The sequence below is a fragment of the Myxine glutinosa genome, chromosome 9 (assembly GCF_964187855.1).
Source record: "Myxine glutinosa chromosome 9, kmMyxGlut1.1, whole genome shotgun sequence".
NCBI classification, from domain to species: Eukaryota; Metazoa; Chordata; class Myxini; order Myxiniformes; family Myxinidae; genus Myxine; species Myxine glutinosa.
Window position 1 is genome coordinate 20,528,086 of NC_136269.1, and position 17,532 is coordinate 20,545,617.

The window sequence follows — 17,532 nt, forward strand, 5'->3', positions numbered from 1 at the left end:
GAGCAAAAAGCAAGCCATGAGGTCGAAGGAACTACTGAACTCTCAGAAACTTGTCTTCTGATTCTGTTGTGGCTTTGGGTCTGCCAGACCTCTTCCTGTCAGAGTTTCCTCCAGTTTCCAATATACTACTTCCTGCGGTGCAATATTGTCCAAATAATGCTTCAGAGGGTGTAATAACAGTCTGTTCCAATACTGCTTTTATACAGACAGCAGGTTTGTAATCAAGTAATCAGCAGAGGTTGGGACACCTGTAGGAATTTTTTGCATCAACTTTCAAGGCTTAATTTACTTATATTGCTGCAGAACAGCTGTAAGTTGTTAACCCATTACTTATTCCCTGAAGAAGGACTTTATTTTATTTTTACAATACAACTGTGCAATTTTCATTATTTTCCCCTTTTTTGCTGACCTAAACTTTTTTTTAACCTCGAGCAGTTTACTGCTTAGCTTTGTACCATTTCAGGTTATTCACTGGACTTGAATTGCTTAAATTTCAATAAAAACTGGAAAAATTGAGGTGTTGTAAAAGTTTTGACTGGTAGTGTATATTAATATAACTATATATTGTTGTGGATATGAGAATGGTGTTTTTTTTTTGTGTTTTTTATTGTATAGTACATTGTAAAATATCGCCCTCTTTCCTCCAGTTGTGTATAAAGGTCAAAAGGGCGTCCCGTAATTAGGTCATCAACAATCATGTTAGCCAATCATAGATTTCCTCCTTGTTGGTAGTTTATTTCCTTATTCTGTGTATTAGGCTAAGGCTTTGTCTTCCATTAATTAATACTCCATTGCACCGAATCAATTAAGAATAGCTCCCCTTCAATAATTCCATTTCCCAGCCAAACTCTCCATCTCTGGGTAAAGCAGTTCACAAGCGTGGGGTGCGCGCCCTCTCATTTCGCTGCTATAGTGAATATGTGCTCCGTGCTCTGTTTGAACAGAAGGGGCGGGGTCGCCTGGGAGAGGCAAGCCCAAGCGCGCCACGAAGGGCGGGGCTGTTCAGCCCCATGCCCAAATAAGGAAACAAGCCTGTGGCTCGCCACGAGGGGCGTGCCGTCGGCGCCATGCCCAAATAAGGAGACCAGCCCGTGGGATTGCCATACAAGGTCACGAAACAGAGCACGGGGGGGGGGGGGGGGGGGGAGGGCGGTACCGAAACCGACGGGGCGTGTCACACCCGCGCTGAAGGTATGAGATACGGCAGAGTTGAGAGTGCCAAGTAAAAAGAAGACACCAGAGATACGGCAGATGAGTCCAGGTGCGTCAGAGAGTTGGCAGTCCACCGGGAGAGAGTTGAGAGTTGCACCGGAGTTGCGTGAGAGATACGGAAAGTCTTTGGGTGTTTGTTGCGTGAGAGATACGAAAAGCCTTTGACAAAGAGCCGCTTCAACCAGCCCCGTTTCAACCAGCCGCGTGAAGCCCTGACGGGGCAGCAAGTGACCCTGCCGGTGTGCGGTGTAAAGCCGAATACAAGGAGCTGCCGGCTTCTCGCTTCCCGCCCGGAGTGGACCTGCTCGCTGTGCCCTGTGATCCCACCTGCTCATCCCTCCAAACGATTCCTGTCCTTCCATCCTTTTGTGTACGTGAGTTTGTTTTGTGTGTTCTGTCCTGGGTAATAAGTTAAGCCTGTTTAGTTAAGCCAGAATTTTCACTGTGTCTCCTTGATTTCTTCTGTAAATTATTTTATTATCTTTCCTCCTCCTTGGTTTCTTTTGGTTGTAAATAGCAAATAAATTATATTCGTATTTCCTACTTCTGTCTTCCTCTTCTTCACATCCGTGTCACCTTTGTCTTTTCCCCATTGAAAACCTGTGGCACGATTTGGCCCACGTTTAAGGAATTGGGTCTTAGTCATTGTTAATAGTTCGGGCCGCGGCTGCCATCCGCTCGGCAAATCAACACCTTATCCGCGGTCCGTAACAATATTAATACAATGAAAGTATATCGCACAAAAATGTTATTCAATAAAAAAAATGGGTACATTAAAACTAAAAGGGAGCTCTGTCTACTGTAATGCCGTGGCTTGCAAAAGCAGCCATGAGTTCGCCATGAGTTCACCAAGAGGTGGTTCACCTCGTTAATCATATTCAAAAAGGGTGTTATAATAATAATAATAATAATAATAATAATAATAATGCATTTATTTTATATAGCGCTTTTCAGGAAGCCCAAAGACGCTTTGACAGAGTGCAAAACATAATGCATAGCAAAACATAAAAACAATTGCAAAAAAAGAAGAATCAATAGGGAAATATTCAAAGCACAAAGGAGGGAGAAGGAGAGGAGATAGTCAGGGGTTAGATGCTGTGGGTTAAATGTTGAATGCAGTGTTGAACAGGTGGGTCTTGAGTGATGTTTTGAATGTGGTGAGTGAGGAGGAGTCTCTGATGGTGTGAGGTAGCGAGTTCCAGAGGGTGGGAGCAGCGATGGAGAAGGCCCTGTCCCCCCAGGATCTAAATTTGGTCCGGATGGGGGGGGTCAGGAGGTTGGTACCAGCAGAGCGGAGGTTGCGGGTGGGAGTGTGTCTGGAGAGGAGGTCAGCCAGGTAGGATGGGGCCAGGTTATGGAGGGCTTTGTAGGTCAAGAGGAGGATTTTGTACTGGATTCTCTGGGAGATGGGGAGCCAGTGAAGCTTGTAAAGGACGGGGGTGATGTGGTCATGGGTCCGGGAATGGGTGAGTAGACGGGCAGCAGAGTTCTGAATGTATTGGAGTTTATTGGTGATTGTTGAGGGTGAACCATAAAGGAGGCTATTGCAGTAGTCCAGACGGGAAGTGATGAAGGCGTGGATGAGGGTTTCTGCAGCCACAGAGGAGAGGGATGGACGGAGACGGGCGATGTTTTTCAGGTGAAAGAAGGCTGTCTTTGTGATCTGTTTAGTGTATTTGTCGAAGGAGAGGGTTTGGTCAAAGATGATGCCAAGATTCCGGATGTGAAGGGAGGTGGATACTGGGAAACCGTCGATGTTGAGGGCAAAGTTATGGGTGGACTTGGTGAGCGTTTTTGGGCCAATGATGATTATTTCAGATTTATCACAGTTAAGTTTGAGGAAGTTGATTTGAAGCCAGGATTTTATTTCAGTGATGCAGTTTGTCAGGATAGAGTGGGTGGCGGTGGAGATGGACTTGGTGGAGATGAAAAGCTGGATGTCATCGGCGAAGCAGTGGAATTGGAGACCATGACGGCGGATTAAGTGACCGAGGGGGGACAGGTAAAGGATGAAGAGGAGGGGGCCAAGAACTGAACCTTGGGGGACACATTGGGGGAGGGGAGCAGTAGGGGATTTGCAGTTATTGATGGAGATGAACTGACGTCTGTCAGAGAGGTATGATTGAATCCAAGAGAGGGCAGTGCCGGTAATGTTAAAGGTGGTTTCAAGTCGGGTGAGGAGGATGGTGTGATCGATGGTGTCAAAGGCGGCGCTGAGGTCGAGGAGGATGAGAATGTTGAGGTTGCCAGCGTCAGAGGAGAGGAGAAGGTCGTTGGTGATTTTGAGGAGAGCAGTTTCAGTACTGTGGTTGGAGCGGAATCCGGATTGGAATGTTTCATACAGGTTATTGGCAGAGAGGTGATGTTTGAGTTGAGTGGCTACAGCGCGTTCCAAAACCTTTGACAGAAAGGGTAGGTTGGAGATGGGTCTGAAGTTATTTAGGGTGTCAGGGTTTAGTCCAGGTTTTTTCAGAATGGGGGTAACAGCAGCAATTTTGAGGGATGGTGGGACGATGCCTGTAGACAGGGAGGAGTTTATTGTTGCAATGATAAGTGGAGAGAGAGCAGGAAGGGAGGCCTTCACAAAGCTGGAGGGGATGGGGTCAAGAGTGCAGGTGGCAGTTTTCATTCCGATGAGGAGTTCAGAGAGGTCAGTAGGGGAGACTGGGGAGAATTGAGACAGGGGATGGCAGGATAAGGGGTGGCAGGTGCTTTGAGGGGGAGCGGGTGCGGCGGTGGTCAAGCTGTTGTAGATGTTTTCAATTTTGCGTTGGAAGAATGAAAGGAAGGAGATGCAGTTGTCTATTGTGAATGACTGGGTGGTGGTGTTCAGGGGGCTGAGGAGTTTGTTTATTGTAGAGAAGAGTGCTTTTGGGTTTCCGGAGCCAGAGTGGATAATTTGAGAGTAGTAGGCAGAGCGGGCGCGGGAGAGGGCATCTTTATAGTGTTGTATGTGGTCCTTGTAGGCCTGGGAGTGAACTGTGAGACCTGTTTTATTGCGGAGTCTTTCAAGTTGGCGAGCACGAGTTTTCATCAGGCGGAGTTCAGGGGTAAACCAGGGAGCAGAATGGGTGAAAGAAACTGTTTTGGTTTTTATAGGCACAAGTTGGTCAAGGCAGGAGGAGAGAGTGTGGTTGTAGTAGTCAGTGTTATAACACACCCAAACTTCTCCGGCCTTGTGATAAATAACTAAGTACACAGGTATTTCTGACTTCATTTGTGGAGCCCTCACCAAGCGGCTGAAGCACTCCAGCAAGCACTTTAACGAAATGGGTGATAAGGAACGTCTGGCTTGGCAAGCGATAGCCAGCTGATTGCTTCTGGTTGAAACGACCGAAAATGTTCAGGACATCACCTCTGATACTTTAAAATATATGCAATCTGGGTCCATCATCTAGAGGGAATTTTAAAAACACATCAAGGTACAGTGACACCCATGGAAGTATGAATTAAGTTAAAAATTATTAAGTTAAAAAAAAAACTAACCCCAGAAGGAGAATGACAGCCTCACTTAAATAAATGAATATATACATTTAGTTATCAGAATCGCTAGATATGGTAAATTTTGTCAGATTTCATTCCATATTTGACATTTATTTAGTCTGCAGGATCCAATCCTCATATCTGAATCCAGATTTTGATATGCTTCAATTATGTAATGATAAATCGATCATGTTTCCAAGGAAAGGCACGTTTGAAATGGCTGAAACAAAATGGCGGCTTAAGAACCCAGCGAGTGGCAGTGGGCTGACCAAGATGGCGGGCGGCCGCCATATTGGTAAGGCTTTTCCAGTTTTTTCTTATGAGCACCTCGTTAATCATCTTCAAAAATAGTGTTATAACAAACCCAAGCACCCAGTTTTCATCCGTGCAATCTGTTGGAGGTCCAGGTGTATGCATGCAAAGTTTTGGGCCGCTAGGTTTCATGGTTTTGGAGTTATGGAGGAGACAGACAGAGGATGGACACTGCCTTTTATTATTGTAAGCTATATAAAATTAGGGTCTGAATGTGTGTGTGTGTGTGTGTGTGTGTGTGTGTGTGTGTGTGTGTGTGTGTGTGTGTGTGTGTGTGTGTGTGTGTGTGTGTGTGTGTGTGTGTGTGTGCACTCTTAAACGGAAAATATTGGGTTGGGAAGGATAGGAGAGGTAAGAGTGCATGGAAGTACTGTATATAAGGAAGAGGGAGGAGTGGGATAAGTAAATTCAGTTTGGGAGTAAGGAGATTCATTAGAAGATTGGCATCTTAGGACTCTCACCATCGATACCATTCTTTTACATTCAGTTTGTACAACTCTCTCTTTAATCAAATGTCCTCCCCATCCAAAACCATGATCTTTTCTACCCTATTTAACCCTGCATCCCTCCTCAAATTTTGCTTCTGTATCCATATTATCCACCCCATGCATTTTCCTCTACTCCTCATCCTTACCATGCAGCGCTTGTTCTCCATCTCCATTTATTTTCTCCCTCGGCCCTGCTGTTGGCATTTCCCCATTCGCTTTCTGTTGTTCCTCTTGTTCTGTTGCATCCTGATCCGTCCTGTGTTCTAACTCTTCCACGATCCTCGACTCCATATACAAAAATAAAGTGTTGTAGCGGTTACCGCTGGGTATACACAATCGCCTTGCACCTGCCGGGGACGCAACCATGGAGCGATTGCTGTGCCGGGCTTGCCCAGACCGCCCGGAGACGCTCAGTCTCGCCTTTCCCGGGCATGTCCGGACTCGCCTTTCCCGGGCTCGCCCAGACCGCCCGGAGACGCTCAGTCTCGCCTTTCCCGGGCATGTCCAGACTTGCCTTTCCTGGGCACGCCCACTCTCGCCGCGTTTGATTGTATATATATACTGCTACCCGATAAACGGGCTTTACAGAGTGTGCTGGGTTCTGTACGAATAAACATGCTTTGAACTCAACCAAATGGCCTCGTTCTCTCACCGTCCACGACTCCTAAACTGGTGACCTCGTCTACCCCCGAACGGATTCGGGGGCTGCAAACGAACACGGCGGTTTCGATCGCGCTGCCGGAGTTTTGGCACTGACGAGCGGCCATGAGGTTCGCGCACCGCGCTCTGCTCCTCCTCTACGACCGGAGGGGCGAGCCCGCTCCAGGACCCTCCGAAGGAACACAGTTACGCGATGTGGGTGGCACTGCTGCTCATCTCTTGTGCGCGCTCTGACGTTCGCGGCACGGCTGCTTCGTTACCTTCGCGCGCACTGCTGTTCGTCACCTTCGCACAACTTCACTCTACAACTACAGCCGCAACTACTTCTCCGACCCTGCATCCTCGGGAGGCTCGCGAGGAACCTCGGCAGCCTCCCCCGAGGACTTGACCAGCCCCATCGGTCAGCTCAACCCCGGTCCTACGTCCCCCCAGCGCTTCGCACAGCGGAGTACGTCGCGGCGAGGCTGCCCCTCGTCCACGGTTCCCCCCGCTCGACCACCCACCACCACACCGGACCCCCCCCCCCCCCCACGACCCTCCAGGGGTCGCTTCGGCAAGGTCATCAGGACCCCCCTTAAATTGACCCTGCCGGTGCAAGTCGATTCTGGAGGGGCGCGTGTAGCGGTTACCGCTGGGTATACACAATCGCCTTGCACCTGCCGGGGACGCAACCACGGAGCGATCGCTTTGCCGGGCTCGCCCAGACCGCCCGGAGACGCTCAGTCTCGCCTTTCCCGGGCATGTCCGGACTCGCCTTTCCCGGGCTCGCCCAGACCGCCCGGAGACGCTCAGTCTCGCCTTTTCCGGGCATGTCCAGATTTGCCTTTCCCGGGCACGCCCACTCTCGCCGCGTTTGATTGTATATATATACTGCTACCCGATAAACGGGCTTTACAGAGTGTGCTGGGTTCTGTACGAATAAACATGCTTTGAACTCAACCAAATGGCCTCGTTCTCTCGCCGTCCACGACTCCTAAAGTGTTGAGTTTCATATATGGTAATGGTGCTGCGTGTCAGTCAGTGAGTGTGTGAGTCCACATTAATACAAATTTTGTTGAGTTAATCTTGTGAAAGTTAAACATTAGTTTCAATCAACCCACTCAGTTCCCATTTTGTTACTCCACAACGCAAGCAGAGTTATGTTTCGCAATGCCATGTTTTTCCACCAAAATTGTTTCTTGTTGACAGTAGCGGGAAACCAAATGTTCACACATGTAAATTTTGGAGAATAATTGCAAAACATCCCAATAATCCCAAAGGGAGTGACTGTAAGGGCGAGTCATAAGTACAAGGAATAATAACATATTAAAAGTAATAACAGAAATTCATAATAACAGGAGTATTCATAACATATTACAGTAATACAACAATTACAATACTTCCTTAAACATAGAGTGCATCCGTATGACGTCCGCCGTTGTCATGGCACAAGATAATTTTTCTCCACCGTCTACTGTCACAAGCTGTCAACCTGTTTTCATGATCTGCATCTGACAATTCACAAATGACAGTGGGTTTATCTGGTCTCGTGTGAAGGTCTTCTTTCATTGTGCGATGTAACAATGAATACGAAACACCCAACTCTGCAGAACGTTTCCATAATGACTTTTTTTCGGAGATCTGAGAACGGATGCTTTAATGTTTTGAATTCCCAAAATCACACATTTTTGGGAGTCCGCTGTGCTTCCTGTCGAGTACACTTCCAGTCTGGAATGCCTTTTTCCCAAAGATTAAGATTTTATTTTGACGGTGCTTGTTTTCCAAAATGCTCCTCGAAGTCTTCTTGCACCTGTAACATCATCTTCTTTGTGTTTCTCCTCTCATGGTACCAATTCACGAGCATCTCTTCCACTAAATGGACTGGTGTCTGCCATTTTGGTTTCGTGTATTATTAGTCCCCTACCGGTGTACACCGGAGGGGACTATAGGTTTGCACTCCGTCCCTCCGTCTGTCAGTCTGTCAGTCTGCCAGTCTGTCAGTCTGTCTGTCTGTCAGTCTGTCTGTCTGTCAGTCTGTCTGTCTGTCAGTCTGTCTGTCAGTCTGTCACGCAAAGAACAGTTTTCCAGACTTTTTTTTCTAAACTCTTAACGCTAATGATTTCAAACTTGGTACAAGGTTTCCTCATGATAAGTTGCAGATCAAGTTCGAACCTCACGACGTTTAGATCATTTTTGACAAAGTTATGGCACTTTGAACTTTGGTAATTTCCCCAACAGTTTTCCGGACTATAATTTGGAGTGCGGTAAGTCAAAGCTGTTAATATTCCTTGTTTTAACTCCAATTTACATTCTGTTTCCACTTTTAGTGAGAAGTAGGGGGTCTGTGCAACCATTCATAAACTTTATTTGGTGCAAATTGGATAATCTTTAGCCGAGTTAACTCAGACTGTGAGTTGGTAATTATATAATTCACACATACGGTAGTTGAATACGTGCAGGCCACTCCACGGAGCGACCTTGCCGGCTTATTTTAACTCCGATTTACATTCTTTTTCCCCTTTTAGTGAGAAGTAGGGGTCTGTGCAACCATTCATGAACTTTATTTGGTGCAAATCGGATAATTTTTAGCCGAGTTACCTCAGACCGTGAGTTGGTAATTATATAATTCACACAGTGCAATACGTGCAGGCTGCTCCACGGAGCGACCTTGCGGGCTTATCAACGAGGCGTGACACACATATGTCTCAGCATACCTCAGATGAAGTTTGAAAACCAGCATCAACCATGTATAAATTTGCATATTCGATCATTTTTGACAAAGTTATGGCACTTTGAACTTTGGTAGGGGACACGTATTGCAGCGCAATACTCAGAATGCTTGTTTGTACTAGCAACGGTACCCGCCCTACAGACTGGTGTCTGCCATTTTGGTTTCGTGTATTATTTGTACTAGCAACGGTACCCGCCCTACGGACGGGGCTTCAATTGGGAGGCCCAAATGAAAAGGCAAAATATCAGAAATTGAACGCTTTTTTATTTGAAACGATTTATATAAACATCCGTTAAATCATATCACACGCAAATCATCAAAATCTAAACAGTATTTGTAGAATTTCAATAAAAGCCACATCACCATTCATATCGGTAAATATTATTCTATCGTGTTTGGAAAAACTGGAAAATTTGAAAAAAAATTTGAAAAACAATATAGCCTATTTTACTCCAGGGGGTCCCAGGATTACCCACCCAAAATTTCGTTGTGATCGGTTCAGCCGTTTTTGCAGCACCTGGGAACAGACAGACAGACATTTGGTGAATTATCGTAAGATTACCTGGAAAGAATAAAACTATAAATACATGCTTTAAACAAATCTTGTATGAGCAGGCAAAACCGTGTTCTGGGATTTATGACTCACCCTGTATATGTTTAGGTAATTGCATTTTGGTGATAGTTATTCACAGCAACTTCACTTTAGCAAGGAGAAATTTTTTTAGTGAATAAACGTGTTGTAGTTCTGTACAATGAAGCAAGCTGCACAGAAAAAGATTACTCAGCTAGTTACTCATTTCATTTTCCACATCCCTCCTACAAATGAGAATTGAAAGGAAGTTTTAACTTACGAAGCCTAATAACGAAACCATGCACAAGGGACATTCAAAATGTTCTTCGCAGGAGATATTCATAAATATAGTGCGACAGGCCAAGGTTCCTTCGTTGTTGTTTTGTTTCAATGGGGTGTCCCTTGACTTCAGTGCTCCTTCTCAGTCATTTCCTCATCACATGCAAACTGGTGGCCATGTAGGTTCAACTTGAAACGTTGAAAGAGGTAATAGTCAGAGGGAGTCAGGCATGGCTGAGGGTTGGGTGCAAAATGTGTTCGGTGTTGGTGATCCCTCGTGCTTCGCATTTGTGTTCTTTTGGCGCTGACATATTCTTGCATAAAAATTTGATGACACCTTGATGCTCAATTTTAATAAGATCAATAATTATGAGCATTAATCTTCTCGATTATAATCATTTTGTGCATCTTACTATAATTCACCAAATGTCTGTCTGTCTGTCTGTCTGTCTGTTCCCAGGTACCGCAAAAACGGCTGAACCGATCGCAACGATATTTTGGGTGGGTAATCCTGGGACCTCCTGGAATAAAAGAGGTTATATTGTTTTTCAATTTTTTTTTCCAATTTTCCCAAACACGATGGAATAATATTTACCGATATGAACAGTGATGTGGCTTTTGTTGAAATTCTACAAATACTGTTTAGATTTTGATGATTCGCGTGTGATATGATTTAACGTTATTGAACGTAACGTTAACGTATTTAACGTTGACGTGATATGATATGAATCGTTTAAAATTAAAAAGCCTTCAATTTCTGATATTTTGCCTTTTCATTTCGGCCTCCCAATTGAAGCCCCGCCCATAGGGCGGGTGCCCTTGCTAGTCAGATTAATGAAGCTAATGGCACATAGCAATCACAAATGAAAGTTTATAATATGGTAACAAATCCCTACTCCCATAACATTTCGAATGCCCCGTAGGTTGCTGGTCTTGCACACAACAAAGTACAAAAATAATTTTACAAATAGGAATAGTTAGATGAACCTGGAATTAGACACATCATCTATCTAACTATGTTACACTATGTACACAGTTATCCAGATTGTTGGTTAACATTAACCCACATGCCGTGAACGTTTCCATGACTGTATCAGATACAGATTGAAGATAAACCATGCCTTAACCTTAAGTTGCCTTAAGTTGCCTTAAGTTGCAGCCTCCCTCCCCTAATCCCTCATATTCACTGAAACATATTTCCCTCTCAAACAACATGACCGATATGGACCAAATTTGATGCGATACATCAGAATATTAAGGTCTCATGGGGTTGTGCTCCCTATCCGGATCTGCCCCATATGAGAGGCTGAAAAGGGGGTTTAGCCTAAAATCATGGTTATTTGCCACATGGTTATTTTTTTTGTCCACATGAAATGTCAATTTTTCATCAACGAGCAATTCAATTCAAAAAGGGTGCATCACATTATTTTCACATTAGCATCAAACATGTGAATTGAATTAGGCACAAATGACAGTCTAAAGACTCTAAAACGACAGCACAAGGTAAGTGGAGCATCAATGCCTGAACGATTAAAACAAGAAAGACGTCATGCAGAGCACGATACTTGCAAAATCCACCCCTTTTCCCCTACCCCCCCCCCCCCCACTCCCAGCCACCCACGTCCTCCACAAAAGGTTGCCATGGAGACATCAAATTGTCCATTTCATTAGGATTAAAATTGACGATCGTAAACATAGTTTGGTCAATCGGATGGAAATTGGTTATTTTTCACATGAAAATTGATGATTTTAGAAGTTTGACCTCGAGTTGACCTTTGACCTTTTGACCTCGAAAATAGTTGGATTCCCAATTCAGTGATGCACTATGGGATTGCCCTTTAATTTTCAGGTTAATCAGATGAAAATTGATGATTTTTTTCACATTAAAATTGATTTTTGTGCATTCTCCGCCAGTTGACGGAGGCATTATGTTTACAGGTTGTTCATCCAGCTGTCCGTCCGTCCGTGATAGGTTTTTGTTACCACAATAACTTGAGAATGCCAGAAGGGATCTTAGTCAAACTTGGTGCAGGTATGTATAATGATGTAAAGATGAACTGATTAGATTTTGGAGTCAATAGGTCAAAAGTCAAAGGTCAAAGTCTGTAATAGGTCTATAACTTGAGAACAGATAAAGGGATCTAATTCAAACTTGGTACAGATATGTATAATGATGTAAAGATTAACTGATTAGATGTTGGGGCCAAAGGTCAAATGTCAGAGGTCAGAGGTCATGGTAGGTAAAAATGTGATAACTTGAGAACAGCTGAATGGATTTAAATCAAACTTGGTCCAAGTATTATAATGATGTAATCATGTGGACGGAGGTATATCGGTCGACGCAGTGACGTCGAAGATTGTTGATCTAGTTCATATGAAAATTGTTGATTTTAGAAGTTTGATTTTGATTTGACCTTTGACCTTTTGACCTCAAAAATAGTTGTTTTCCCAATTTAGTGACAATATGCAAATGCTGTTCAACTTTCAAGTCATAGGTACACGTTGACATTTAACAACAACAGGTATGCAATGGCATTTAACAACAATAGGTACACGTTTACATTTAACAGCAACAGGTACATGTTGGCATTTAACAACAATAAATACACGTTGGCATTAAACAACAATAGGTACACGTTGACATTTAACAATAAGTACACATTGGAATTAAACAGCAATAGGTACATGTTGACATTTAACAATAAGTACACATTGGAATTAAACAGCAATAGGTACATGTTGACATTTAACAGCAACAGGTACATGTTGGTATTTAACAACAATAAGTACACATTGGCATTAAACAACAATCGCTACACGTTGGCATTTAACAGCAATAGGTACACGTTGACATTTAACAACAATAGGTACACGTTGGCATTTAGCAACAATCGCTACACGTTGGCATTTAACAACAATAGGTACACATTGGCATTAAAAAACAATCGCTACACGTTGCCATTTAACAACAATAGGTACACGTTGACATTTAACAACAATAGGTACACATTGACATTTAGCAACAATAGGTACACGTTGCCATTTAACAATAGGTACACGTTGGCATTTAACAATAGGTACACGTTGGCATTTAACAATAGGTACACGTTGGCATTTAACAATAGGTACACGTTGGCATTTAACAAATTAAATTGGTACATCCTTACCAGTTGAAGTATTTGATTTTGCACTTTCCATCACACAATCCTGCACCTCGGAGATCCTTGTGCTGGAGTTGGAGTCTGAACACGATGGAATCTTTTTACTGTAAATGTGACGTACTTAATAATGACGTAATGTAACGTAATTGACGTAATGTGTGTAGATTTCACTCACTTTTTACTGTAACTAGAATCACTTGTGTGACGACGCCATACGTGATACTTTAACCCCCATAACTGCCATGGTCCACAACACACAATGCTATATATACACACTACACTCACCGACTATCACTTACCAGTGCATCCCTGCCAAGTAACCACGACGACTCCGACACGATTCCCAAGACTTCTTTCCTGACTCCTCACATCAATTCTTCCTTCACAAGATCAGCGTGCTTCTCATGGGTACACAAAAACAATAGTGGGGGGAAAATGGAGAAGCTTTATGGTGATCATCAAAAAGAATAGTGGGGTGTGAAGGAGAAACTTTATGGTGATCATCAAAAAGAATAATGGGGGGAACTGGAGAAACTTTATGGTGATCATCAAAAAGAATAGTGGGGGGGGGGGGGGAGGGGGAACGGAGAAACTCTATGGTGATCATCAAAAACAATAGTCGGGGGAAATGGAGAAACTTTATGGTGATCATCAAAAACAATAGTGGGGAGAAATGGAGAAACTTTATGGTGATCATCAAAAACAATAGTGGGGGGAAATGGAGAAACTTTATGGTGATCATCAGAAACAATGGTGGGGGAAATGGAGAAACTTTATGTTGATCATCAGAAACAATGGTGGGGGAAATGGAGAAACTTTATGGTGACCATCAAAAACAATAGTGGGGGGGAGGGGAGGAGGAAAGGGAGAAAGAAGAACAAGATGGATGCGCAAGATTGGAGGTCACGTCTTTTCGAAGCTTATGCGCTCACGCTTTCGAAGTTAAGTAATTTTTCACAATTGTGTTTTTGTCGAAACTGTATCTATCTTTCGGTGTGTGTACCTATAGTGTGTCTTTAGTAAGATTCTCGGTGTTAATCTTTCATACATGTATACAAAATCGTCGGTTAATTCGTGTCGCGTATTTTGAGGCCTAGTAGGCTACTGTGTCCGACCTTGAGGCTTTGTTTTTCTTTCAGCAGTCCGTCGATTGCGCTGCAATTACTTTCATTCTCTGTTTTTGTCCCAGTCTTTCACCCCATACTTCCTTGTTTAAAATGTCAACTCAAAAAAAAAAAAACCCAAAAAAAAAATTTCCTTCTCTGTTCTTATTCGTTGTTCTTATTCGTTTATTCGTTGTTCTTATTTGTTTGTTCGTTCTTTGATCACGTGTTTCACCCCCATTTCCATTTTCCATTTCCCCAGACAGTTTTCACTGCTCAATTTAAAAATATTTAAACTTTCACCTGAAGTACTGTATTCTGTCATATAATATAACACCTTTTTCTTCTTCTTCTATAAAAGGATGCTTTCGATTTGCTCACCAAATCTATTCATTCCAAAAAAAAATTCCATCTCTTACAGTTCCTCTTTTCTACATTCCCGAAACTCTCCTGCACTCCACCCCTCCTTCAGCGTCCTCAAACGTATTTTTGACTCGAAGGTCACAAGAAACTCATTTTGCAATAAATGTTCGTTTCCCATTAATCGTACACTTTCTAAAATCCAATCTCACCCCTCCCCTCCAAATCTTCCCCATCACCCCTTCCCTCCAAAACTTCCCCATCACCCCTCCCCTCCAAAACTTCCCCATCACCCCTCCCCTCCAAATCTACCCCCTTGCCCCTCCCCTCCAAATCTTCCCCATCACCCATCTCTTTCAAATATTCCCCCTTGCCCCTCCCCTCCAAATCTTCCCCATCACCCATCCCTTTCAAATCTTCCCCCTTGCCCCTCCCCTCCAAATCTTTCCCCTTGCCCCTCCCCTCCAAATCTTTCCCCTTGCCCCTCCCCTCCAAATCTTCCCCATCACCCCTCCCCTCCAAATCTTCCCCCTTGCCCCTCCCCTCCAAATCTTCCACATCACCCATCCCTTTCAAATCTCCCCCCTTGCTCCTTCCCTCCTAAACTCCCCCCACACCTCTCCCCTCCGAGACTCCCCCTCGCTCCTCCCCTCCTAGACTCCCCTCTCACCCCTCATACTCAAAGCGTCCTCCCGGCTTCTTCCCCCTTCCAACTTTCACCTTCATCTCCCCCAACCTTCTGCCTCGCTCTTCCCCCTCCTCAAATAACACCTCGCTGTGCCTCACCCAATCACCATGAAACCTTTTGTCTGCCCCATTCTTCCCTTTCTCCAAGCTATTCTGACGTTTCTGACACACCTTCAACAGCTCTCCCTACCACTTCCTCCTCTTCCACATCTTACCCTACCGCTCCCCCCCCCTGTTCTGTATCCGATGCTCCCCCTTCCTCTTCATCAACGGTATGGACCTCAAACATCCAGGGCCTTCGCTCAAACTTGACTGATCTCTCCATACAGGTTGCTTCTGACAAACGAGACGTGATCTGCTTAACAGAAACTTTCCTCCTTCATTATGTCTCTGATTCCTTGGTATCTCTCCCAGGTTACTCCTTCCTCCAGTATGATAGACCTGAGCGTTGTCCTGGAGGTGGGGTTGCTATCTTTATAAAAAAAACTCTCTTCCTCACTCGCCCTGCACTGCCCTCTCTCCATCTCACCCCCAGGAATACCTTTGGCTACGGCTTCCCCTTCGCTCCCACCTTTTGTTCATATGTGTGTTGTACCGTCCACCGAACAGTGATGACTCCATCTACATCTCGCTGTCTGATAATATGGACCAACTTCTATCTACCCATCCCAACTCTCTCTTCCTCATATGTGGTGATTTCAATTGTCACCATGCCAGTTGGCTGGGTGTGGGTAACTCTCTCACCAGCCATGGCTCTTCAGCAAAGGACTTCTGCGACTCACTGGGACTGACACAATCTGTCAATTTCCCGACCCGGATCTCAGTCAACGGAGCATCTTCTCTTCTGGACTTGGTTATGACTAACTTCCCTGAAAATGTCTGCTGCTCTTCTTCTGCTCCAATCGGCTCATCTGATCATGTGCTTGTTAAAGTGGACATCTCTCTGACCATTCTCAGAGAGCCTCCTCAGCGTCGACGAGCCTGGCATTTCACTCAGGCCAACTGGCACGGTCTTCAAGCAGCCATCAATCATCTGGACTGGTCTCCCATCTCTACCGCCTCTGACATCAACTCATCCTGGGAATTCTTCCAAAGTAAATTGCTCTCTCTCATGCACAGATTTATCCCATCTCGTCTTCAGTTGTCATACCCTTCCTCCCGTCCATGGTACACGGAATCTTGTGGTGAGGCTGTTGCCCAGAAACAACTTGCTTTCGTCTCCTGGAAAGCAAATCCAACGGAAGGAAATCTAATTTCCTTTCACAAAGCCCGAAACAAGTGTGTGTCCACCCACAGGAGAGCCAGGAAACAAAAGCTCTCCGTTCTCAAGACCGAACTCTCTTATCTGTCTCCCTCTTCCAAATCCTGGTGGCGTCTGGTCAAATCTGTTTCTGGTTTGTTCCCCCTCCATCCCCTCCCTCACCTCAAATGGCTACACGGCTGACTCCGCACGTGACAAAGCTGAATGCCTCAACTCTGTGTTTGCCTCTAAATCTTGTGTCCCAAACCCATCCCTCTCTGTACCCACCATACCCAGTCGTATCCGGCTGCTCCTGGACTCTGTGTCCTTTCCTCCTGAAAAGGTGGAAAAGTTTCTGTCAAGCCCCGACTCTGATTCTGCAACTGGACCTGACGGCATCAGCCCACGGGTCCTAAAATCCTGTTCTTCCGCTCTTTCACTCCCTCTCTCTGTTCTCTTCACTCTTTCTTTTGCTCAAGGTCATCTTCCATCTGCTTGGAAATCTGCCAACATCACCACTTTGCACAAAAAAGGTGCAAAAACAGATCCTAGCAACTACAGACCAATCAGCCTTCTCCCAATTATCAGCAAAGTCATGGAATCCATCATTGCTTCAGATATGAAATCTTTCCTCTTCTCCAATGGCTTGATCTCTGATCATCAATTTGGTTTCAGACCTGGTCACTCTACTCTGGACATGCTGCTTCTGCTTCCTCAACAATGGATGGAGGTCCTCAATGCCAAACAGGAAATTAGAGCTGTCTCCCTTGGCATATCACGTGCCTTCGAAACGGTCTGGCACCCCGCTCTGCTCACCAAACTCTCCTCCTTTGGTATCCTTGGAAATCTCCACACATGGCTGGCAGATTTCCTCTCTAGTCGTAGTCAACGTGTGGCCCTGAATTGGTTTCTCTCATCTCCTCTTCCTGTTCAGGCTGGAGTTCCCCAAGGCAGTGTTCTGGGCCCTGTGCTTTTTCTGGTCTTCATCAATGATCTCTCTGACTCTCTTGAAAATTCTCTCTACCTCTTTGCTGATGACTCTACTCTCTGTCGCTCCATTCCTCATCCCTCAAATCGGCAGTCTGCAGCCTCCTCACTCTCTGCAGACCTGGACAAAATCACAGACTGGGCAAACAAGTGGAACATGTCTTTCAATCCTGACAAATCTCACACTCTTACGATGTCTCTCCAAAAAGACCGACTGGACAACCCTCCCATCCACTTTCTGAATAATCCTCTCCAAGAAGTTCTGTCACTCAAGCTTTT

The 17,532-nt window shown here is 44.8% G+C and overlaps 2 protein-coding genes across 6 annotated transcripts in view; one reads left to right on the forward strand and one right to left on the reverse strand.

Moving 5' to 3' along the window:
- The window catches only part of LOC137416552 (sialin-like), a 101,615-nt gene extending 88,372 nt beyond the window's left edge, over positions 1–13,243 (reverse strand). For 3 of the 4 annotated variants that reach the window (XM_078784167.1, XM_078784168.1, XM_068102186.2), the window contains exons 1-2: positions 13,052–13,243; positions 12,883–12,957 (exon numbers count right to left, since the gene is read on the reverse strand). In XM_078784167.1, coding sequence (XP_078640293.1) covers positions 12,883–12,913 — 31 coding nt within the window. In that variant the 5' untranslated portion in view covers positions 12,914–12,957; positions 13,052–13,243. Of the gene's footprint in view, positions 1–12,882; positions 12,981–13,051 lie in introns of all 4 variants that reach the window. The other variant, XR_013624507.1, reaches the window with a different exon arrangement.
- The window catches only part of LOC137416554 (THAP domain-containing protein 1-like), a 231,879-nt gene that overhangs the window by 172,419 nt on the left and 41,928 nt on the right, over positions 1–17,532 (forward strand). The window contains exon 1 of one of the 2 annotated variants that reach the window (XM_078784169.1): positions 2,251–2,341. The exons of the other annotated variant lie outside the window; for it this stretch is intronic. Coding sequence (XP_078640295.1) covers positions 2,319–2,341 — 23 coding nt within the window. The 5' untranslated portion in view covers positions 2,251–2,318. Of the gene's footprint in view, positions 1–2,250; positions 2,342–17,532 lie in introns of those variants that run through there. 2 annotated transcript variants of the gene reach the window in all.